This window comes from Hesperophylax consimilis, chromosome 17 (assembly GCF_061612785.1).
Source record: "Hesperophylax consimilis isolate HC1 chromosome 17, BYU_Hcon_1.0, whole genome shotgun sequence".
NCBI classification, from domain to species: Eukaryota; Metazoa; Arthropoda; class Insecta; order Trichoptera; family Limnephilidae; genus Hesperophylax; species Hesperophylax consimilis.
Window position 1 is genome coordinate 3190917 of NC_142852.1, and position 25950 is coordinate 3216866.

The window sequence follows — 25950 nt, forward strand, 5'->3', positions numbered from 1 at the left end:
CTTAGAGTATAATAATATTGAGTTTTTAACAACGCCAGTGCGTCATCCCCAAAGCAATGGGCAGGCTGAAAACTCGGTAAAAACAGTGAAGAATTTTTTAAAGAAAATTCTTGTTAATAACGTATTTAAGTCAAATTATAAAGATAGATTATATGAATTTTTAAGTGATTATAGGAATATTCCACATTCCACAACTGGAATTGAACCCTCAGTGCTAATGTTTGGTAGGAGATTAAAATCAACCTTTAGTAGCCTTTTACCTAAAAGTTTTGAAGAAAACGTAGCAACCTCGACAGAGAATTTAGCGAATGCGAATATTAATAAAGGTCAGGAAAATCAGTTTAGGAATTTCGGTGGGGTTGTTTGTAGAAGTTTTCAGATAGGTCAGAAGTGTTTAGCGAGAGACTTCAGACAAGTGAATAAATGTTCTTGGGCAAAAGGAATTGTTGAAAAAAGACTGGGAAAAAAACTGTATATTATTAAAATTGTGGGGACACAGATGTCGTGGAAAAGGCATATTGATCAACTGAGAGGATGTCCGCAGCACAGGGAGGAAGAGGCAGAGAGTGAACCTTTCGCGTCTGATATGACGAAATGCTGGGCAGATGAGGTTGACACGTCACTCCTTTTGAGAGATTTTAACCGGTGTTCTCTTGATTTCAGGTCTCCAGGGAGAAACAGAAGCCCACCACAAAATGAACCAGCACCATGGGCGGGACGACTTCGTCCCAGACGTCTTTGAAATGACCTCCAGGGAAAGAATCAGCTACTTATAGAGTCAACATCTTTTTGGAGTAGAGTCAGTGCTTAATGAATTATTTAATTTTGTGTGTAATGATTTATTTTCAAATATTTAGTTCTTGATTTTAATAATATTGATTTAAGTGACATCTGTTTGCGATTGTATAGATTCGTGATTTTAAAAAGAATACTGTAACAATGAAATATCGTAGACAGGTTTCTAGTTTAGCAGGGGGAAGATGTTGTGTATAAAGCTTCGGGCTTTCAGACACAGATGGCAGTGCTCTTAGTTTTAGCCTCCGACGACAGAGGGCGTCTCAGCTTTAGGTTAGGTTTCATTGGAATCCCACTGGGAGACCGAATCTAGCGAGTACCGATAAAGGTTGACCAACGCGGTTATATTGTACACGCGATATTCTAAATAAACCAGTTAATAACAAGTAACCTATTTATTACTGAAAAAGGTATCTTCCATCCAAAGGGTGTTGGGAGTCTGTGGCAAGAAGTCCACGGCTGTATATCCTGAAGGATAGAACATCACAAATATCATTTGAAACGAATAGCGAGTAACTCCTCACTAACATATGAGGAATTTAATACCGTTTTATGCCAGATTGAATCAGTTCTAAATTCTAGACCTCTCACTCCTCTATCCACTGATCCAAATGACCTTAATCCCCTCAGTCCTGGTCATTTTCTCGTTGGTGAAAACTTGGCAGCTATTCCAGAGCAAAATCTGAAAAATATATCATTCAACAGACTGAATAATTATCAAAAACTGTCTTTGCTAATACAATCATTTTGGTCGAGGTGGAGCAAGGAGTACCTGGCTCAACTCCAAGGCAGAACGAAGTGGACCAGCGGACTTCACAAGCAGCTGAAGCCTGGCGACATGGTGGTCCTGAAGGAGGACAACCTACCACCCTGTGTATGGAAACTCGGGCGTGTAACAGCAGTACATCCTGGAGCCGACGGAAGGATCCGTGTGGCTACTCTGAAAACAGCTCATGGAACTACGCAGAGGGCAATTTCGAAGCTATGTCTATTACCAATAGACGACAACGATGAACTGAGGATGACAACATACCCACCCAACGGAGCAGGCGCAGTCCAAACGCGACAGAAAATTTAAACACAAGGCTTGAAAGTGTCTTTTGAAGTTTTAAAAATTAAAAGAAAAACTTTTTTTTTTGTTTTAAAATAAAAATAAAAAAAACATTATGAATTTAAAATGGTGAAAAGCAATAAAAACAAGTGATTAGAACGTGAAATAAAAAAAGGAAGATAGTTAAAAATTCATAAAAATGTATAAAAACACTATAACACAATCATTTTGAACTTAATTAATTGAAAACTAAAAACTTTTCAAAATGCAGTAATGAACAAAGAAGAAGGATGACCTGGAATCTATTAACCTTTGTTGTGTTGTCCATACTATATGTTTTTATATATGATTATTGTAATGTGGTTTTTTCTTTTCTCTTTTTGTTTTTTATGTAATATTTCTGTTGAGATTTAATTGCTACTACAAAATGTTTTGTATTCTAGAATGAATTTGTTTTAACAGCAGTAATTTTCTAATTTATTATTTCATAATTGGTTTGTATAATTCTTTGGTTGTTTAATTTGAAAATAGAATTCGATATTTTTTTGTTATGAAAAATATCTGCCTATTTTGGCCCGGAGTATGTTCGAATTTGCTCCGAGTTTCAAACCAATTATAATTTATATAAAGTAACTGATTTAGAACACAGATGGCGCTAGTTTACACCTTCTTTAAAGGCAGCCAAATTATGTTATTTAAGCCCCAATTTTGATTAGGGAACTCACTTCTCTTCGATAGTTTCTAGCTAAAGGAACCCAAAGTTACAATATATTTCGCTCTCCGTTGGTATAGTGATCTCTACAGAGTGTCGGTAGCAATATAGCTTTGAGAAAAGGCAACAATAAATTCGGTGTAATTTCAACTTCCACAAAGTGTTTTATTTATAGAAGGAATCTCCCTCTTGTTCTTAAATCCTAATTTAAACAATAACTGTACTATATTATGTAATGTAATTCGTGTATCTTTAAAAAAAAATATATAGGTATATATAAAAATAAAAAAATAATAATAAAAAAAAATAATAAAAAAAAGTGTAATAATATTATTTGAATAAATAGTTGAATTCATTATTGTACACATATTCATATATATTTTGATATTCGCCTAAGAAGTAGGTGTGACATAATTATCTTTTTTACACATACTTCGTACATTTAAGTTTTAAAAAATAATCAAATCTTTTACAATGCGATTCAGAACAAATTTAAAGAAATCGAAAGGTAATAAATATTTTGACTATAACAAATTATACATCTTTTATTTACTGGAAACTCTCTGGTGAAACATCATGTCTATAACTAAAATTTATTTTGTTAATAGTTTTGGTGAAGAATGTTAACACAAGGAACAAAGAAAGTATCCAGTCAAAAAGTCTCTTCGAGAAAATGCATAAGTGCATATGAAACAAACAAGTCTTCACTGTAAGTGTACAGGTGTTTTTTTCAAATCTCTCTTTTGAGAACATGAATAATTGCAGCCAGAATACGAAAAAGTTTTTTCTTAGCTGTAAGTAAGCAAGTTTCTCTTCAAGGCACACTGTTGATAACTTGCATAGTTGCACTCAGAACAAGAAAAAATGTTTTTCTCCTCTGTTGGTCAGCATGTGATCCATCAAATGTCCAATATTTGCAATAAGAGGTTGTACGAAACAATATTCCGTCCGTACAATACTGTAAATGCGTAGGTAGCTGGGTACACTTTTATTAGTGTTTCAGTCTTGGTGGATAGAATTTAATGTCAAGATCAGAGAGGGATTGATTCCCAAGTCTGAGTCGACGAAAGGAATTTAAGACTGGAAAAACTGAATTTAATACTGAATTAAAAAACACTTGAAAATATTTTCTTGAGATTTGTAGACTTTGGAGATGGTTTCTTCAGGAGAGACGTTTCTCTTCAGGGGTAGTTTTTGAACTGACTTTGTATGGAATTCGGTTCTCTATTTATAGAACGTTTTCAAATCGAACCCTCTCGGGGGAGTTTTCACCCCTTTCGTGAGGGGTGAGTTGGTTAGGTATTTTTCCTCTTTACAATTAATTTGTTTAGAGGAAAGTTATATTTTAATATTATACCTTTTACCAGGTCAGTTCAATTTACCCAAACCACCTCCTTCAGTCCCGTTTATTTATTTTATAATAAATTATACAAAGTTTCATATTGGGGTTGAAGCAAAATATCCTTGGTTTGAACATTTCCCAAAGAGTAAAAAACATATTTAGGTACAATTCTTTAAGTTATTATGTTAGTATATAATCATTTCTTGATGTTGATATTTATTCTGTGGTCGTATCTTCTGATATTTTCCTGTAAATTGAGTCTGATGTCATTATAGGTGGTCGCATCAATTTTCGTTATCAGTGTTTGATAAGAGTTTCAATGGAGTATGCGGAGCTGTGATTGGTTGAAAACTCGGCGGCCATCATGGAATTCCTTCCGGGCAGTATGGAGGGGGAGTCACGTAAATACTGGGTCGCCCCCTTAGAGTGGTTCATTCCGTGGATTGGTGGCTCTTCAATGGAGTATGTTGAGCTGTGATTGGTTGAAAACTCGGCGGCCATCATGGAATTCCTTCCGGGTGGTATGGAGGGGGGGTCACGTAAATACTGGGTCGCTTCCTTAGAGTGGTTCATTCCGTGGGTTGGTGGCTCCGAGTGAGGTGCTGGATGGTTATTTTCAGATGTATTTCAGGTTCTGCTGTTGTATTGCTATGTAATTGTCTTGATTAATCACATACAGCACATAATTTGATTAAGTAATTATGGTTTGAAGATTTCCAATTGTGTCGGCGACACGGTATCGAGCGGTTTCGGGGTTTGAGTGTTTTTGTAATTTTTACGTAAATATGAATTCCTCTGAAAGATTCTGGAGGTCTGGATACGTATGATACAGAGGTGTTACTTTGAATAGCCCGCTATTTCGGTAGATGTTACTTTTGAAGCTGTCATTTTTTGATATTGGACAAGTAGACATTACGCCATTAATAAAAATGGAATGATACACGCTTCAACAAAAGGTCCTTGAAATGTGTGAAAATGATCCAGAATTTCATCGAAAAATCATCTTGAGTGATGAGGCCCGATTCCACCTCGGTGGCTTCGTCAACGAGCAAAATTGTCGCATCTGGGGCTCGGAAAACCCAAGAGATATTTTTGAAAAGCTTCTATATCTCTTTCCTCAACGTGTGACTGTTTGGTGCGGTTTATGGTCCGGCGGAGTCATTGGACCTTACTTTTTCGAAAATGAGGCTGAAGCAACAGTCGCTCTTTCGATAACATGCATAGCTGCACACGGAACATGAAAAAGGTTTTTCTCCAATGTGAGTGAGCATGTGGATCTTTAGTTGATCCTTTCGATAATAAGCATAGTTGCACAGGGAACATGAAAAAGATTTTTCTCCACTGTGAGTCAGCATGTGTGTCTTCAGGTTACCCTGATGATAACTTGTAAAGTCGCACTCCAAACATGAAAGAGGTTTTTTTCCACTGTGAGTCAGCATGTGCCTCTTCAGCTGACCCTTTCGACGACACGCATAGTTACACACGGGACATGAAAAAGGTTTTTCTCCATTGGGCGTCAGCATGTGGCTAGTTAGGTCGCTCGTTCGATAACATGCATAGTTGCACACGGAACATGAAAAAGGTTTTTCTCCACTGTGAGTCAGCATGTGCCTCTTCAGCTGACCCTTTCGACAGCACGCATAGGTGCACACGGAACATGAAAAAGGTGTTTCTTCACTGTGAGTCAGCATGTGGCTCGTTAGGTCGCACTTTCGATAACATGCATAATTGCACACGGAACATGAAAAAGATTTTTATCCACTGTGAATCAGCATGTGTCTCTTTAGTTTATCCTGTTGATTACATGCGTATTCACACTCCGAACATGAAAATGCTTTTTCTCTACTGTGAGTCAGCATGTGCCTCTTCAGCTGACCCTTTTGACGAAACGCATAGTTACACACGGGACATGAAAAAGGTTTTTCTCCATTGTGAGTCAGCATGTGGCTAGTTAGGTCGCTCTTTCGATAACATGCATAGCTGCACACGGAACATGAAAAAGTTTTTCTCCACTGTGAGTGAGCATGTGGATCTTTAGTTGATCCTTTTGATAATACGTATAGTTGCACAGGGAACATGCAAAAGATTTTTTTCCACTGTGAGTCAAGATGTGTGTCTTCAGGTTACCCTGATGATTACTTGCATTGTCAAACTCCGAACATGAAAGAGGTTTTTTTCCACTGTGAGTGAGCATGTGCCTCTTCAGCTGACCCTTTCGACGACACGCATAGTTACACACGGGACATGAAAAAGGTTTTTCTCTATTGTGAGTCAGCATGTGGCTAGTTAGGTCGCTCTTTCGATAACATGCATAGTTGCACACGGAACATGAAAAAGGTTTTTCTCCACTGTGAGTCAGCATGTGCCTCTTCAGCTGACCCTTTCGACAGCACGCATATTTGCACACGGAACATGAAAAAGGTTTTTCTCTATTGTGAGTCAGCATGTGGCTAGTTAGGTCGCTCTTTCGATAACATGCATAGTTGCACACGGAACATGAAAAAGGTTTTTCTCCGCTGTGAGTCAACATGTGCCTCTTCAGCTGACCCTTTCGACAGCACGCATATTTGCACACGGAACATGAAAAAGGTGTTTCTTCACTGTGAGTCAGCATGTGGCTCGTTAGGTCGCTCTTTTGATAGCATGCATAGTTGCATACGGAACATGAAAATACTTTTTCTCCACTGTGAGTCAGCATGTGCCTCTTCAGTTGACCCTTTTGACGACACGCGTAGTTGCACACGGAACATGAAAAAGGTTTTTCTCCACTATGAATCAGCATGTGTCTCTTTAGTTTATCCAGTTGATAACATGCATAGTCACACTCCGAACATGAAAGTGCTTTTTCTCCACTGTGAGTCAGCATGTGCCTCTTCAGCTGACCTTTTTGACGACACGCATAGTTGCACACGGAACATGGAAAAGGTTTTTCTCCATTGTGAGTCAGCATGTGTACGTTTGAATTTCGCTTTTGAAAATTCATGGCAAAATTTGACTTAGGAGAGAAGGAGTAGTTGCGGTTGAGAGGAGTGAATCCTTTTTCCACAAAATGCGTCCGAAGATCTGTCAACAAATTTGAAAAATAACATGGATGAAAATGATTCAGTTAAACTTAGAGTAAATAAGCGAAGTAAGTTCGTAGAAACGTTAAAAAAATAGGAAATGCCGAATTTTTCATGTTTACGATAAATATTGGTTTTACCTGCTTCCTTGGTAAATCTTCCAAAGCGTTCCAAGCATTCCTCTTTTACGTCCGGCAGGTCTATGTCAATTTTCATATAAGTAAGCCCCGCTTCATCTTGTGGGGATCCAAGATCCGCGTTTATTGTAACTGTTTCCACATTAATGCTTCCTGGAATAAAAAAGGAGAATAAATAGAATGTATCTTTGAATGGCCAGCCCTGAACCAAACGGCGCCAGGCGCGAGTTTAATTTTGGTTGCCCTTACAGTCTTAATTAGTATACACCAAGGGTAAATATCAATGTAATCAATAAAATTATGATTTGTGGTTTTTTGTAGCACGGTATTTATCAAAAATAATATCAAGGGCGATGTGTTAAGGTGAGTATTCGACGCCTGAAGAGAACTGGTCCAATTGCTTCCACATAAGGCCAGCCACGTATCTTCGTACCATTGATGTAAAACGAAATATTTTTTTAATTAAACTATAAATTATTTTTTAACAAATAAAGAAACCATAAAAGCTGGAATTTGGATGAAAGTTTTAAAGGTCAATATCAGATAAAAATGACCACAGACGTCCACTTGAGGGACAGATTCAACAAGAAAGAAAAACCCTGCTCTAGAGCACCTTAAGTAGGGAGTTGTAAGTCAATGGGATAGTGTTTTCTAAATCAATATTTATGAATTTTTAACGTTTAAAAAATACGTGTTATTTACATCATGTTGCAATAAAATTAGGGGAAAATAGAGGAACCGACAACTTATTGTGAATAGTATAATCATGTTAAAATAGTGCTGTATTTGGTAGTTTCCGGAAAGGATGCATTTTAGGGTAAATACCCAATACACCTTTTGTTTTATAAGAGAGGATGAAACAAGTATGTGTTCTGTTTGCACGACATTTCAAAACAGACATGGATTCCGGACATCCGTATTTAAAGTTCTATATTATACATGTATGCAATGCAACTACTCTCCGCATATTGCAAGAATTCCGTCGTTACAGCTGGGAGGTCGAAATCTAAATCTGAAAATGCAATTTCACCTCCACCTTCTTCCTGGAGCCCTGGTTCCGTCTTGATGGATATAGTATTTGGCTTCAGTAGATCCATGGTCTGCTTTGGTGGGGTTTGGTAATTAGTTTAACTCTGGAACAGAACAAAGTTGTAACGAAATTCAGTTTTTAAAATTTGGCTTCTCAAGTCGTAACAAAAATACACAATAGAACACCTTGAAGTTATGACAAAGGTTGAGAGAAACGTGGTTTATCTTGGGAAAACTCTTAATTTATTTACTGTCTATTTCTAGCGTCATTCCGTTGTAATCCACCTGTGATTAAACAACTGTTATCCGTATATTTGTTATCATTTTAATAAAATGCATTTGAAATACTTATCATTTAATAGGTTGATGTCATATTGACAGTTTAAAACATTCTGCTGTGACAAAACGCCCTATGATTCACTAACTAAACTGGAGGGAACGGCCGCTACCAAAATGAATAGCAATGGATTTAAGTATTATTTCTTACCAATAACCATCACTTGCATAGTATAATAAGTTTAACAGGGCGGGATAAACAGAGTGTGGAAACAGGAAGAAAGACTGTCGGAGAAGAAAGCACTTGTCAGAAAATATATAGGTTATGCATAGACAATAATGATGTCATAGACAATTATTATAATTTTCATGAACCTTGTCTTTTAAGAACATAATAATTTCTACTTTAATTTTACTGTGTACGATAAGTATGCCTCTCCTAGTAGTAGTACAGTATATATTAATCATTTACCAACAAAAAAATGTATTAATAAAATATTTTTTTATGTAAGACATATAAGAATCATGGCTCCCTTCTTATCAGGACCAAGATTCTTTCTTCTGATAAAGAATACATCACCAATAATGATCTTAAATTTAATATGCTAATATATACCTATAAATTTAACTCTTATTAAACGAAATAAAAAATACGGTGTGTTTCATTTTTATGTTAAAATCAGAGAAATGTCAAAATTCGATAAAGTCGTAAAAAGCACAACTTCATATTTCATATTTTATAATTTAAATAACGGGTTGTTCCAGAGAATTTTAATAATTCTCCAAATTTGAAAGTTAATTTTCATGTTGTCTGTCAAGCTACTAGCCTATAATGATATAATAACATAATTTGAATAGGACTTTCACAGAACCTTCAAATGAACGTTGAAATTTGATCAATTGTTCGAATTCTTTGTAACAACCCTTTCTTATTTATTAAATGGGACTTGGACACGGTCAAGCGGCTTGATCGCAAGCACGTAGTTTATTGTCTATGGCACTTTGTGTCAAGCATTTTGACCGTGTACCGAAGCTGGCTTGCAAGCATTGCGCAATTCTACGTGCTTGCGGCGAGGCTTGATGCGAATTTATATTTTTGTGGGAATAGACAAACGACAATAGACAAATAAATATCACGTATCATAAACCATGATATAAATTGAATAAAATTGTTATAAAATAGGTACTTAGTTATTGTTTTTGTGTTCAATTTGTAGAAATCCATCTAATTTAAAAATTCTGGAAGTATTTTAGTATTTTTTAATAATTATGACAGCGGTTTTCAAGGTCATTAATAATCAAACTGTAGAATAAATAATTTTCTGAATTTTCAATGGAGAAAACATATTTTTTGTATGAATACCGCACAAGATATTCATACAAAAAATAGCTGTAGCCTGTAATACACTTTGCAAATGCTCATGGGTAAAGCGGTACCTTAACTTGTACCATTCTTGACACCAAATTCGTTTCTTTTTATTATTTTATTCAAACATAAAGCTAACGTAAGAGCCAAGAACGCTTTGTCTTTGACAGATTCCATTTTGCCGCGAGTCACGAAATGACAGGAAAGCATAGAAGTACATATACATAGACCACCACGAAATCACAGGAAGGCGTGGCCATGCTTGACGGAGAGGCTTGATGCGGGCTGTCAAGCCGCTAAGCATAGACAATAATAGACAACAATAGACAAAAAACTACGTGCTTGCGATCAAGCCGCTTGACCGTGTCCCAGTCTCTTAATGGGACTTGGACACGGTCAAGCGGCTTGATCGCAAGCACGTAGTTTATTGTCTATGGCACTTTGTGTCAAGCATTTTGACCGTGTACCGAAGCTGGCTTGCAAGCATTGCGCAATTCTACGTGCTTGCGGCGAGGCTTGATGCGAATTTATATTTTTGTGGGAATAGACAAACGACAATAGACAAATAAATATCACGTATCATAAACCATGATATAAATTGAATAAAATTGTTATAAAATAGGTACTTAGTTATTGTTTTTGTGTTCAATTTGTAGAAATCCATCTAATTTAAAAATTCTGGAAGTATTTTAGTATTTTTTAATAATTATGACAGCGGTTTTCAAGGTCATTAATAATCAAACTGTAGAATAAATAATTTTCTGAATTTTCAATGGAGAAAACATATTTTTTGTATGAATACCGCACAAGATATTCATACAAAAAATAGCTGTAGCCTGTAATACACTTTGCAAATGCTCATGGGTAAAGCGGTACCTTAACTTGTACCATTCTTGACACCAAATTCGTTTCTTTTTATTATTTTATTCAAACATAAAGCTAACGTAAGAGCCAAGAACGCTTTGTCTTTGACAGATTCCATTTTGCCGCGAGTCACGAAATGACAGGAAGGCATAGAAGAACATATACATAGACCACCACGAAATCACAGGAAGGCGTGGCCATGCTTGACGGAGAGGCTTGATGCGGGCTGTCAAGCCGCTAAGCATAGACAATAATAGACAACAATAGACAACAATAGACAAAAAAACTACGTGCTTGCGATCAAGCCGCTTGACCGTGTCCCAGTCTCTTAATATCAACGGTATAAATATACCATAAACAATGATAACATGTCACAGTTAAAATCGTAAAAATATTTTTAAAAAGAATTACTATATATGTGGCATCTGATTGTGAAATAACATTAGAGAGTATGTAAGTAAGTAAACAAGAGATACAAGTACATAAGTTTCTATAGTGCAAATAAGGTAGAATAAGATTAAATTAATATTGATTGAAAAGATTTGATAGCATAGCCCTCTTGTACTTACCTTGCGTGCAGTTAAATAGATCTGCCACATCTGCGTATCTATTACTAACATAGCAAGAGTGTTTGGAATACTCAGTCCTTATATTGTTGCATTTAAACAAAATTTTAGAACGAGTAGCTCTCGTGGGTATATGAAATTCATTGAGGTTAATTAAATCAGGACTCTCTATACTACCATTTACAATTTTGAACATAAATATTAAGTCGGATATAATTCTTCGATCTGAGAGTTTTAATAAATTTAGATTTTTCATCAAGTAATTATAGTTTATATTTATGTTGAATTTTTTCGATTGAATCTGAATGTAATTTGTAGTGGGGGGACCAGATCGAGGAGTTATATTCGACTTGACTACGAACCAGGGATGTATACAAAATTTTTAATGTTGAAATATTCTTGAAACCTCTGGAATTTCGAAAAATGAAGCCTAGCATTTTCATTCCTTTATTATTAATATTATTTGTATGCGATATAAAGTTTAATTTAGAGTCGAAAGTTATCCCCAGGTTATTAATTTCTTCGACAGAGGTAAGGATTGAGTTATTGAGTTTATATGAATGAATAATTGGTTGATTTATTCTGTAAAATATTATAGAATAACACTTATTTATGTTCAGATGAAGTTTGTTAAGAGAACACCAATTAATTAACCGGTTCAAATTATTTTGTAGACAGATACAATCTTCAGCGCTTTTGATTTTAAATCAAATCCTTTATTTAGAAGATTTCAAATTTCAAATCATCTTAGATTATTTTTAAGACAGATTGATTGTTCATCTTGGAACAAGATTTTACCTGACTTGCGCTGTTCTGTGAAAATGAGCAGCAAAGAAGATACTTTAAGCTCATTTTTGCAGGACAGCACTTTGTCATATAGATTTTTCATGTTGTGATGGAATGTTTCGACATTTTAAACATTTTTTAAATAATATTTTAGGATTATGAATGGGGTAGGCTACGAATGAAAATTATATTGTCTATGGTCGCGCCTTTTTTTAGTTTCCTTTATCCTCGTCGATGGTGTGTGACGTATTTTTATTCCGCGCAATTTTTTTTCTTCACATGTTTATGGTTAAATTGAAGACCAATATGCTACGTACAAAAAGCCCGAAGATGTCGATGATAGTGAGTGGTTTATTTATGGGTCTGGCCTTGAAACCCATTTGAAACCGACACGCCCAACTCCGTTTTCTTTTAGAAAAAAATAACAGATCTCATTGGGAGTCATCGAACTACGGTAGTGGATAGTCGTGCTCTGTGTTTGACGAATTGCCTACCTGCTGTCGCGGACTTCGTACAGATAAGAAATTATTGTTACATTTTTGTTTTCTATTATTTGTTTGTTATATTTAGGTTTTGATAAATTCGTGTGTACAGTCAATCAAATAGACTGTATTATTGTTTTTTTTTGTTAATTAATTTATAAATATGGAGGAAGATGAAGATCGACCTCCTGACCCCGAGTCCATATTTAATATTGGAGATGAGTATGAATCGGATGTTTCTATAATACTCCCTTCCAGAAAACGAAGACCATCGCTCTGTCTTAATGTACCACCCAAAATTAAACCTTCGCAATCCGATGAAACCTCAAACCCTAAGGAAATTCGTAAGGATACCATATTATCAGAATCTAAAAATACTGAACTAAGTTATTCCCCATCCTCCTCGGCTCCATTCATTGTCAATGTCCAAAGTACTGAACAAGGAAAAATTATTCATCCTCTGGATTTCGGGAAATTCATTTTTAGTTCAAAAAACAATAACCTTGGCATAGTTAACGGATCTATTAAGCCGGAAGGCCGCTATAAGTTATCCCTAGAATTTAAATCCGCAAACTTTGCAAATGAATTTGTCCAAAAAATTGATACGCTTTCACACCACAAATTTAAAGCTTATATTCCAACTTACAACCTTACTAGAATGGGCCGAGTGAGAGGTATACCAACCGATCTCTCAGAATCTGAAATTGTTGATGCACTTAATGATTCTCAAGTGACCCCTTAGGTTTTAAAAGCACGTAGATTAAATTACAAAGATACATCTAATGGAACCACTACATGGAAACCCTCACAATCGGTTGTTATTACTTTTGAAGGCCAAACTTTGCCATCTCGGGTATTTATTTATTACAACGCACTCCCTGTGGAAGTATATAAATTCCCGACGATACAATGTTTTAACTGCTGCCGTTTCGGACACTCTAAACCCATATGTCGTTCCCCTCCACGTTGTTTTCATTGCGGAGAGGACCACCCCTTTGATCTTTGCCAAAAATCATCGAATGATCCACGTTGCATTAACTGCAAGGGAAATCATACAGCGGTTAGTGTGGCCTGTCCAGAATTGACCAGACAAAGGAATATTAAACAATCAATGGCTTCAGACAACATTTCCTATTTCCAGGCATCAAAATTATTCCCACCTGCAATAAAATCGTTTGCAGAGGTAACATCTACCTCAATTCCTTGCAATCTATCTTACTCTAAATCTCCTCCATCATCTTCTCACAGGGAAACAATTTTTATACCACTAAAACCAAAACCAAAATTTATTGCTTCTATTGATAAAAATCAACATAATGATATTTTGTTTAACCCAAATGGGAATTATAAATCTCAGACACTCAATGGGAGTGCTTTAAATAGTTCCCAATCTTCCCCTAATTTAGGGAAAGTGGTGAATGAAAATTCTGCTTTCATTCAGACTTTAATTACCCTCTTAATTTCTATTCTTTCAAACAACAATAATATACCGTCCAACGCTGCCGATTGCATTAAATCTTTATTATCCTGTCTTCCTAATGTCTCCGAAACTGAACAGAATTCTTCAGTGGAATATCAGAAGTCTAATCTGTAATAAATTTGAACTTGTAAAATTACTCGATGAACATGAAATTTCAGTTGCCGCTATTTCTGAAACGTGGTTTAAACCCTCGTATCTATTTAGGATTTCGGGATATAATTGTCTTAGACATGATAGACTGGATGGTAAAGGTGGCGCTGCCTTAATCATCCATGACTCTATCCCTTTCAAACCAATCATGTTTCATACTCTCTCTAACAATTTTCAGATAGTAGCAGCTGTTGTATGTGATATTACAATACTATCAATATATGTCCCTCCCTCCACTATTTTTGATGAAAACGAATGGTCATCATTTATGTCTCAGATCCGTCCCCCGTATATGTTACTGGGCGACTTTAACGCTCATTCTACCTCTTGGGGTAGTGAATTAACGAATCGTTCTGGCCGTAATCTTCTAGATTTTATTGATTCCCATAATTTATGTATTTTAAACGACGGATCTCCAACCCGATTCACCCCCCCTCAACAAAGGAAAAGTGTTGTTGATTTATCTCTCTGTTCATCTTCGGTGATACGTAAATGTTCTTGGAACATACTTAAAGACCCCCTTTCCAGTGATCATTTCCCTATTATAATCCTCTTTCACTATCTAACCACCTCGCATTCCTTTACAATTAACAATAAATTTAAATTTAAAACGAAAGATGCGAACTGGAGATTTTTTTCTTCTGTATTAGACTCTCTTGTTCACTCTGTAAAATCTTCTCTTGGGAACATCAGAACACAAAGTGAATTATTTCCTATTATAGTTATAAAAGCAGCAGAAAAATCCATTCCAAAGCGTAAAGTTAACATTAAAACTAAACATTCGACTCCGTGGTGGGACGAAGAATGCACTCGTGCTGTTAACTCTAGAAAATAAGCAGTTTCCATTTACCGCAAATGCATGTCTTTTGAAAATTTCTTATCAGTGAAACGCGTCCAATCAGAAACTAAACGTATTTTGAAAAATAAAAAGCGGTCTGGATGGCGAAAATTTTGTGAAAACTTGTCTCCTGAAACTCCCCAGTCATCTGTTTGGACTAATTTAAAAAAATTCGGTTCGTCATATGCTCCGGAGCGTACCAAACATATTCCGGAGGAAATTATTATAGGTTTTGCTGATAAGATTGCCCCTCCTTCAGTTGCCAGATGTGAAGAAATGCCCTCTTTTATTTCATATCCATCTCACTCTAACTGGCTAGACTCTCCTTTCTTAGTTAGTGAACTAAAACGAGTAATTAAATCTCTTTCTGACTCTTCTCCGGGTCCTGATGGAATATTATATAGCTTCTTTAAAGCATTCTCCGACATGTCGGTTGAATATTTCTTATCCTTAATTAATAACATGTTTGAAACAGGATTTATTCCGGATGTCTGGAAAGTTCAAAAAATCCTCCCGGTTTTAAAACCAGGGAAAAATCCGTCCGAAGTCTCATCCTATCGTCCTATTGCTCTTTCGTCGTGTTTAATTAAAGTAGTGGAACATTTGATAAAGAACAGATTAGAATGGTTTGTTGAAAATCACAGTATTATCCGTCCTAATCAATACGGCTTTCGGAAAAAGAAATCTACTATGGATAATTTAAGTTTGTTAACAACAGATATCCGTATTTCTCAATCCCTTAACTCTTGTACATTGGCCACATTTCTAGATCTTTCTTCAGCTTACGACGATGTATTAATTGATGTTTTGAAGGAAAAATTAATTAAAATAAAAATCCCTATAAAGTTAGTTCAATTTATTATCAACTTGCTAACAGACAGATCCATTATTATCCACTCTTCCTCAAACATATTGAAGCGCAAACTTTGGAAAGGGCTACCCCAGGGGTCTGTAATCAGTCCATTATTATTTAATATTTATATTAGTGATTTAGACATTGTAATCCCTTCGTCTATAAAGCGACTTTATTTTGCGGACGATTTTCTCATATATTTATCTCACAAAAATTTATCACATGCTGCGAAGGAATTAAATTTGGCCTTACATAATATTAAAGTTTGGATGTTGACAAATGGAATGAATTTAGCTACCTCTAAAACCAAGGTAGTGGCTTTTACTCGCAAAAGAAAACTGCCTCACTTTACAGTCTCTTTTGATAATTTCCCCCTTCAAATCGTTAAGCAAATAAAATTTCTTGGCCTGCTTTTGGACCATAAGCTTTCCTGGCTCCCGCATATTCAGAACGTTTCTGCTAAGTGTGAAAAGGGGCTTAATATGATGCGAGCTGTTTCCAGAGTATGGTGGGGATCCCATCCTACTACTCTTAAACTAATGTATAATTCCCTCGTTCGAAGTCACTTGGATTATGGCACATTTCTTTTCGACCCACTTCCTAAATATCTGGATAAAAAACTTGAAAGAATCCAATCAAAAGGGCTCAGAATGATTATTGGGGCAATGAAATCTTCTCCAATTAATGCTCTTCAGATAGAATGTGTAGATCCTCCCTTATTTTTGAGAAGACAATACCTCGCGGATAGATATATCTTCAAAGCGTTATCTTTATCGCGTCACTCATTGGAACAGAGTCTCGATCGTTTGTTCAGTATTTTGAATAACAGAAGGAGGGTAATAGATAGAGATCGGTTCCCTCTCTTATTAAAAAGTTTTCTATCATTTAGATCTCTGTCTTCTAACCTTCAAAATCTACAAGATGATCCAATCCTTCCTATTTACAGTACCCCGTTTAATGCTATTAATTTTATCCCAAACGTAATAATTTCTGACTTCCGGACGAACATTTTATCATCAGCTAATAAATTTCAAAATGTTTAAGAACATTTTAAAAACTTTATATTTTCAAAGTTTCCTGGATTTTCCCTCATATACACAGATGGTTCCAAATCCGACCACAAAGAATGTGGCGCATCGGTATATATTCCTGAATTCAATGTTAATCTGTCTTATAAATTGCCTAAAGAAATTTCCATATTTACTGCAGAATGCTTCGCAATTGAACAAGCTTTAATTCAAATCCAACTCCTCAATATTCGTCGAGCCTTACTGTGTACTGACTCTCTAAGTGCAGTATTAAAAATTTCCTCTAATATCGTTCGATGTCCAGAAGACTATGTTATTTGTAATATTAAAAACATCCTCGATTCTTTAAACGAATCTATGTTTGAGACAATACTGGTTTGGGTGCCTGGCCATCTAGGAATTGAGGGTAACGAGCAAGCTGATTCTCTCGCTAAACTTGGAACTGTATCTGGTTCTATTCCTTTAGATTTTAAAATTCCTGTCTCTGACGTCTTCTCTATTCTTAAATCCAACATGTCTCGTTCCTGGGAAGAAAATTGGACAGTCACGAAAACTCAAACTGGATCTTTCTATGCTGGAATACAAAATCATATTCCAAGTAAACCCTGGTTTCACGGAATAAAAAAGTCCAAAAGATTTATTTCCTGTATCTCGAGAATGAGAATTGGCCACTGCTCTATAGCAACTCATTTGTTTAAAATTCGGGTACTCGAAAGTTCATTATGGCAGTGTGGTGTGGAGGATGAGACTCTTGACCATGTCTTCTTCAATTGTAAAAACCATTCTTCTTTCAAGGGCATGTATCGATTGCTTATTAAAATCACCCACCAGTCTCCCCTTAGTATTCCATATTTGCTGTCTCTCAACAACTCTCGCGTATATTCTATTATTTATAAGTTTATAGATTTGAATGACTTTAATATATGATATGTCCAGTCCCCTTATAGATAATTCACATCAGTTTAACCATATATCTTAACCCAATCGGCACAAAGCACTCTCTTTAGGGTGAATTGCCTAATACAAAAAAAAAAAAAAAGATCTCATTGGCTTAGAGTTTGACATTTCGCTCAAGGCCACGCGGGAAACGTCATGGTCCCCGAAATTGATAATAATAATAATAATGTACTACTGGCATTATACCTAGCTCCCTCATTACAAAGTTAGGCGTTTTAGATCTATCAAAAAAATTATATATAAAGATGCAAAAGTCAGTCATTTTGAATACATGTAGGATAACGAAATATTTTTTAAATATTTATGCTGAGGGATCAGTAGGATTTATAGGCCCTGTTAGGAGTTCTACCGAGCCGAACCCTCTGATATGAAAATATCTGGAGTCGGTGAATTATTTTCTCATTTGACCTCTCGTGAGTTGACGTGTTGTTCTTGTATATATTTTGCTTATATAATGCACTTGCATAATGTTGATTGACTAGATCAGGGGTCTCCAAACTTTTCAGCCGGAGGGCCACATTGACTACTCCAGTGAGTTCGGAGGGCCAAAACCGTTTTAATTTCTAGACACCCATATTTTCTGTCCTAGGGTGGGGGGGGGGTAGACAATAGAATTTTCAGGGATGAAAATATAGCTTTAGATAACGTAGCTTTGAAGATATTTTTTGATACTCGTTTCTCAGACCTTGATATCATTGCGAATCAAATAAAGATTTTTCAAAAAAATCCTCTTGATATATTCGCGCGATACTTGTGGCCGCAGTGTATTGGTGCCAAGTACCTCGCCAACGAGCATATTTATTTATTCGCACGAAAAAATTCGCGGAGTTTTCGCCCCTTCTGAGCAAGGTCTTAGCCATTAGCTGTCACGGGTCCTTGATGACACTGGTCATTAGATGTCGCGGGCCGGATGGAAGACACTGGCGGGCCGGATACGGCCCGCGGGCCGTAGTTTGGAGACCCCTGGACTAGATGATCATTTGTGGAAAAGTGTGTGGAAGGGTTTAGTTTTTCCCATGGGGAAGATTTAACCCGAACATAAAATCGGAAAAGATTAAAAAAAAAAAAAATTGGATGACTTGTATAGCGTCGTTTTTGTGCAAAATCACCTCAAGGGCGCTGTACAAACTAATAATACATTTCTACAGTGATTTATGTTATTATTTAACTATTTATGGAGAAAATAAACAGTACAATACTTACCTGGTAGGTCACTCGAGATTAACACTTATTTAACATTATCTTTCCTTTGTCTCCCAAACATTCTTTGTTTCCCAAACATTGGGTGTACATAAGAGAGAGGTCTGTAACTCTTCCAGAAAATCACTAGGGCTAAATTTACGCCATTCCTTTGATACAATTGTTGTATATGGTACTTTAGGCGGGTTAAAATAAATATTATTGCAAACAAGCCGATGGTCTGACAGTCCTATATTACGAATATCTGCCGAAAGCGGTGGATCACTGTTTTTTTTAAATTAGTACATCTAATGTACCACCAGCATCATGAGTTGGGACGTCAACCCATTGGTGGCATCCAAAGCTGGCTAATAGTTCTAAGAATTTAACAGCGTTTGGTGATGTCACGCGCTCAAGACGAATATTGATGTCGCCTCTAATAATGAGTGCGTCGGAGAGTCAAACTGAAAGTTCCAAAAACTGTGAAAACTCATTATAAAATTTGACAGACATTGGTTTCGATCCGGGCCTATAAAGGGTGCACAACATGAACGACGTTCCTGAAGAAGAAACCCTGCATCCAATATACTCAAACGTGTTAAATGTACCGAGAGCTACTTTGTTTAGCCGTAATCCTGGTGGGCTATTATCGCGACACCCCCGTGATTCACATGTGAGATATTGTTTGATGGTAGGTCCCCACTAGGTCGGGCTTCTTCAAGAACCACATACCCTAAAGCTCGGAGTCTCTTAGTTGAGTACGAATCACTGTTCTTGTGACAAGTTTCTGTGACAGTAAGGATATGGAGTTTTTGGTCTCATATGAAAATATCGTCCACCACCTCTAGTTTGTTGTTAAGGGATCGCGCATTCCAGGAACCAATCGCAAACTTTCTGCCCCTATAGTTGGCATGTCGTTCTAATCTCATTTCATAAGTTATTGTGGAATTTATCAGAATCGCGGAGGGCTATAGACGGTAGGTAATTCTGTTTGTCGATCGGTTCGACTTCTTGAACACCCTGTACTGACGGAGATTAATTATTATTTTCATTACTATTGTTATTATTAATAATTTTTAGAACGTATTGTTCCACCCTACATAAATATTTTGTTTTTTGTCCACCGCGACACCCCAAATTAGTTAAATTATATCATTTCGTGTCTCTAAAATATTGCTTGTTAAAGTTCTTTGTGATAAAAATATAAAGCCTGTGTAGTGTTAGTGAGTTACAAACATATATTCAACTTGATGTACTACCTACGTAAGTTCACCTTTAAAGTGAATTAAAAAGGTGATTAAAATTTATTATTTTTACAAATAAACCAAAGTACCTACATGCATAAGGGGGTAATTCTAGTTGTTATTTTAAATAAAATGTATTAGCTGTTCTGTAGAATTATTTAATTAAGCTATAATGTGTTAGTGTAGTAATATAATCAATCATTAATTTCTCAGGTAAATTACACATATAATACTGTAGTTTTCCAAATAAAAAATGTAACGGTGATTTTATCAATAGCATAACATACATATAATGAATAAAATATGCTTTATTCATAATCTTTTGATTCTTATACGAAAAACATATTTTTTACACATTTTTATACGATAACAGACTTCATTCATCATTGATATCCAAATCATCATTTTTTTATCTACGCAGGCGATATATTAGAAAATTTTGTTCAGCATTAGTGACAGTATTGTTACAATAATATGATTCTAGTTGATCTACTAGTAACAAGATAATTTAACAACGATACTATTTCAGAGGACTCAAATCAGTTACTGTTCATTTTAAATAAAAAAAATTAAATAACTAAGTATTCGTTTTGACGATAAGAGTCGAAATTTTTCGATAGTGTTAATGTGTCCTGCCCATCACCAAAAGGGACAACACAATCTTCCTTCCCATCTACTCCCGTCCTACGTCTCTTTATCCTATACCTATATCCCCCATCCCTCCCACACCCCTCAACATATCTTGTAATAAACTGACATCACTTATATTGTCGCACTTGTATAATTATTATTAGCAGAATACTTTGTAAAGATTATATTCTTCTTGGTATGTCAGTCCCTATCATCGCTATGAGAAATATTTTATTTTAATAAAAAGACAAATAACTTTGTTTACATCACTTTATTTGTACACAATTAACATGTTTCGTGAACAATGTTCACTTTTTCGGGATCAAACGTATACTTAACTTAAAAATTAAATATAGATTACATATTGTCGGAAAGGACAGAAGGGAGGGAGAGGGGTAAAAGTGGGGAAAGTTTATCAATTAGGGATTTCAAAGCCATTAGCAGGGAAAGACCGGTTAAGTTGGAAAAGGTTCAAAAGAGGGTTAACAAAAATTTGCTGTTTATTAATTATGTCTGCCTTATTATTAACATTTTTTATTATTTCTAAAATCTCTAACTTATTTATCTGTGATACCTTATAGCCTGTATGCAATATTTTAAGTCCATGGTGTTTGTCAAAATTATGATTATTGTTTTATAAATGATCTGCGATTTCAGACTCGCTATTGCCATTCAATGCCCTGAGATGTTCCTTACTTCAAACTTTCTATTTGTTTTACCTATATAAAAGCTATTACAATCTTTACAATCGAGTTTATAAACGCCTGACTTTTTTGTTTTGATGTCGCTGTCTTTGTTGTCAAGGATGAATTTTTTAAATTTGTTATTTGCATAAAATGCTGGGTGTATATTACCGGAAATACTTTTGCTAATTATTTTCGACATATCGTTATTAACAAATAGAATTATTCGCCATTGATTATTATTATGTTTAGAAAAAGGGTAGATATATAGTTTTAAGAATTTCTGTTTATTATTTTTATTAAGTATTTGATCCACTAGTTTAGTAGAATTACCATTATTAACTGCTATTTGTTTAGTGAGATTTAATTCCAAAGTAAAATTAGGAACAGACAAAGGAATAGTAACTAATCTATTAACCATAGAGTGAAAGGCCGCGAGTATCTGAGTGAAAGGATGATTTGATGAATTATGTATAACAGTATCGGTGTACGTATCTTTACTGAATATATTGAAATCTATTTTATAACCTATCAGTGTTAAATTTAAATCTAAGAAATTTAAACTCTTCTCTTTCCGCCCATATGTAATCTATATTTAATTTTTAAGTTTAGTATACGTTTGATCCTGAAGAAGTGAACATTGTTCACGAAACATGTTGATTGTGTACAAATAAAGTGATGTAAACAAAGTTATTTGTCTTTTTACTAAAATAAATAATGCCATCACAAAGTGAAAACCTTTCTGAAGAAGTTTTCTTCGAATAATTATATATTTTATACTTCTATCAATTTACTCCCTGGCGGGAGCCCTTGCAAATGAAATGATTACAAAAAAATACCAACATACTATATGTAAATTAATTTGAAATACTTACTGTCAACTTTACGAAAATAAAATTGTCTATGACTTCATTACTGTCTACTACTTAATCTGTACCCGAGAAGCATACGGATGCAAGTCCAAAAAGCTAAATGTTCAGGAGAGCCAAAATACTTTTTTTTCTGTAAGTTTGGTCTCATAACTTCTGCGGATATTCATGATAATTGATTTTTATTTTTTATCCTATTGAATCAATTAATTTTGTATCGAAAATAAGAAAATAAAATAAAATATTTTATATGCAAAGCCTAAAAAAAATGTTTTAAAAAAAGCATTGTGGACTTGAGTCCTTCTGCTTCAAAATGATATTGAATATTTTGGTATGACACATGGTATATTATAAAGGGATCAATGTTGAAAACTTCACTTGGAAGTAAAATAATAACTATATTACAGGTAAATATATATTTCCCTATAAATAAAATAAATATTTATATTTACTAGGTAAATATAAATAAAAAATCAAATAGATATTTATAGGTAAATATAAATATAAATAAAATAGATCAATGTTGAAATTTCATTTGGAAGTAAAATAATAACTATATAACCGGTATATATAAATATCTATTTTATTTATATATTTATTTAATTATAATTATTTTTACAAATTATTGGTATTTTCCATATCTTCGTCATCTGACAGAGAAAAAAAAGATTAAAAAAAATAAGTGTAAAAAAAGTGCAGTGGCTCTGGTACCCACTGTAACATCTTTTGTAGGACACCAAAATTTGGTGTATTTAATGCGATTGGAATTGTATTTACCTGGGGCAGTACCTCCGGGGTGCTCAAAATGGTTCCATGATAAATCGACAATTCAACACACCTTTAAAAAGTGATATAAAGTCATTAGAAACGATGAAAAAAATAAATTAAACCTAACCTAACCCACTTAACCCAGTTAATAGAGATTTTGTTCTTCACTTTACCATCACTTTTCATGACTTTTATATAACTTTTTAAAAATGGGAAATTATCATGAATTATCATTTTGATGATTTATCCGGTCACCGCTCAAAACACCTCTCCTTTTTCTTCTAATATAATAATATTTAATTCAGTTTCCTGAAAACCATTTTTATACAGTAGCATCCCCGACACATTTACGTCAGCTCGTAGCCATAATACCGTTGATATTAGGAAACCCTTCCCATTCATATTCTTCTTTCGACATACAAAAGGTGATTGTGAACCAGTTTTAAAGGGAATTTAAATATTTGAAATTTTCTAAGTTCATTGATGTACTGATTATTAGTTTTGCAATATCTGATGAATTGTTCCCGTTAATTTTTTTTTTGTTGTGCGGTAAAATATTTGGAATTGGGTAGTTTTTTTTTGCCCTTTCAATCGCTGAATGGACAGAGTCTACTTCCAGGTAATAAAAATTTAAGATGAATGATCTTGAGGTTTTTAATTTTTTATAAAACCTGCCATACGTAGGATATGGCTATTGTTATATTTCTATTTTGACCTGCACAGTTGTCAGACCATACGGTTATTTCTTCAACATTATTCTCCATATCGCTGTATAATGTATATCCACTTTAAGAGGCAAGAAGCTACTTCATTTGCCCCCTGTTTTCCATCCCTATATAGTCCATTCAGTAGTATAATGATGAGGTAAGGTAAATGTAAGTAAATAAATAAATAAGTGACATGGTCAGGTCTTCAATAATAATATCACCACCTATGTTTCCATAAGTCTCTTAAGAAGAATTCTGTTTCTTGAGCCTCGTCATACATTCATACACGGAAATACTCTTTAATGCAATAAATAATGATGAGAGCACTGGGATTGTTCTGTTTAGTTCCACAGAAAACATAGAAATTAGAGGCAGAAGGACGCAAAATGGACTTGAGTCTACATTCGAATGTTTACTTCCATGGAAAGTTTAGTAATGTTAGAGGCAGAAAGATGCAAGTACAATGTACATCTTTATGCTTCTACGGTTTGAATGTGCTAATGGTTCTTGCATCCTTATAATATTTTTGAAAATACCATAAATATTCAAGATAGGGCTTGCATCTTTCTGCCACTAATGAATATGATAATTTACTTCATGTCTTCATCAAAAACTCATTTCTTCAAATTTTGGACTTGCATCCGTATGCTTCTCGGGTACAGATATTAATGGTTAAGTCATGGAATAAATTTGGCGTTTTTAAGGAACATTTAGAGTTTAGTGTAAGTAAAAAATGGCATTCTGTCAAATAATAAGTTGGGAAGGTTATTTATGAACAAAAAATGATCATTTTTACAGTACTGAAAAAGCACCCAGTGGGCGCTCCATAAAGAATCTAAAGGTTGAATGTATTTTAAGGTTATGTGTGTATTTTATGTGAAAGACATATTAATACTATAATCGGTAATGGTTTAGTGTCCAGGTTTTGATATCCGCGGGGATGGATTATTTTAATTTTTCATTCTATTGAAGAATGACTTCACGGAATAAGGAAAAATATTATGAGATTTCAAATCTCCATTAGGAATATTCAACTATTGAGTATTTCATTATAATTTGAAGAAGGTACGAAACTTATTTGTATTATTTATTCAGTTAAAATGTAGATTTTATAAATTTAACGTCATATGAAACGCTTACAAATTCGTTGTCATTCAAATGCACTATTACTATAAATTCACGCTACGTGTAAGTAAAATATTCAATAATCCGCCTAGAATTGTAATTTTATATTTCGCATTAGTCAGAAGTACACTGGAATATGCATCGCCTATTTGGAATCCACAAAATAAACTTTACATAGATAGTATAGAACATATCCAAAACAAATTTATAAAATATATTATCTACAAATTCAACAATAACTTTGACACCCGTATTCAGAATCGATCCTTCAAGGTTGCCTTACTCAAGTGTTTTCCTTACTCAAGGGAAATAATCGAGGAACCTTACCTTTAACGCTTCAATTCAGAGTCCACACTTGGAACTTCCTTTATCAAGGTGTGTACCTTATGTCTACGCCGAAATAAAGTTGGGACGTCATCAGAAATTTGAGGATGTTGCGCTATAATTATCACAACACTCCCCGTTTTGTGACAAGTTGTACGTTTATCTATGCTATTCTCTATGGATTTACATGTCTACGCCGAGTTGCATATTATCAAGCCGCTGTCAGACTCCATTAGTTCGTTTCTTTCGTGTTTGTGAGTTTTTTTTTAAATGAGTTCGCGTATTGTGGTTACACCCAATGAGAATAAATGTTAGGTTGATTTGATATGCAAATATCCAGCCATTTCTTCCATTGCCACAAATCACCAGCAGCTCGGAGATAAGAAAAATGCTTGGGACAAGGTGACGGATGAATTTAACTCGATCGCCGACAATCTAAAGGTATTTTTCGTTTGTAATTAAAATACCAACCAACCATCACGTCGTTTCATCCACATTCATATATCCATCATAATTTTCTGTTATTCCCACTCCGTAATAGTATACTAGATTATAATACCGTATTGAATTCCTTTTTAGCGATCTCAAGCGCAGCTCAAGAAATTTTGGGACAACATAAAAACGAAAAGGAAGTTGGAGCTTCGTGG

The 25950-nt window shown here is 34.9% G+C and overlaps 1 protein-coding gene and 1 pseudogene across 1 annotated transcript; one reads left to right on the top strand and one right to left on the bottom strand.

Moving 5' to 3' along the window:
* LOC149415782 (uncharacterized) overlaps positions 1–776 on the top strand; it is a 39511-nt pseudogene extending 38735 nt beyond the window's left edge.
* A 3421-nt stretch (positions 777–4197) lies between these two features.
* Positions 4198–8196, bottom strand: LOC149415783 (uncharacterized). Its single transcript, XM_089641696.1, has 4 exons — positions 8130–8196; positions 7103–7252; positions 6028–6963; positions 4198–4502 (listed from the first exon to the last, which is right to left on the bottom strand). Exons 1-4 carry the CDS (start codon positions 8194–8196, stop codon positions 4198–4200), a joined length of 1458 nt encoding a protein of 485 aa, XP_089497822.1.
* Positions 8197–25950: the final 17754 nt, after the last annotated feature.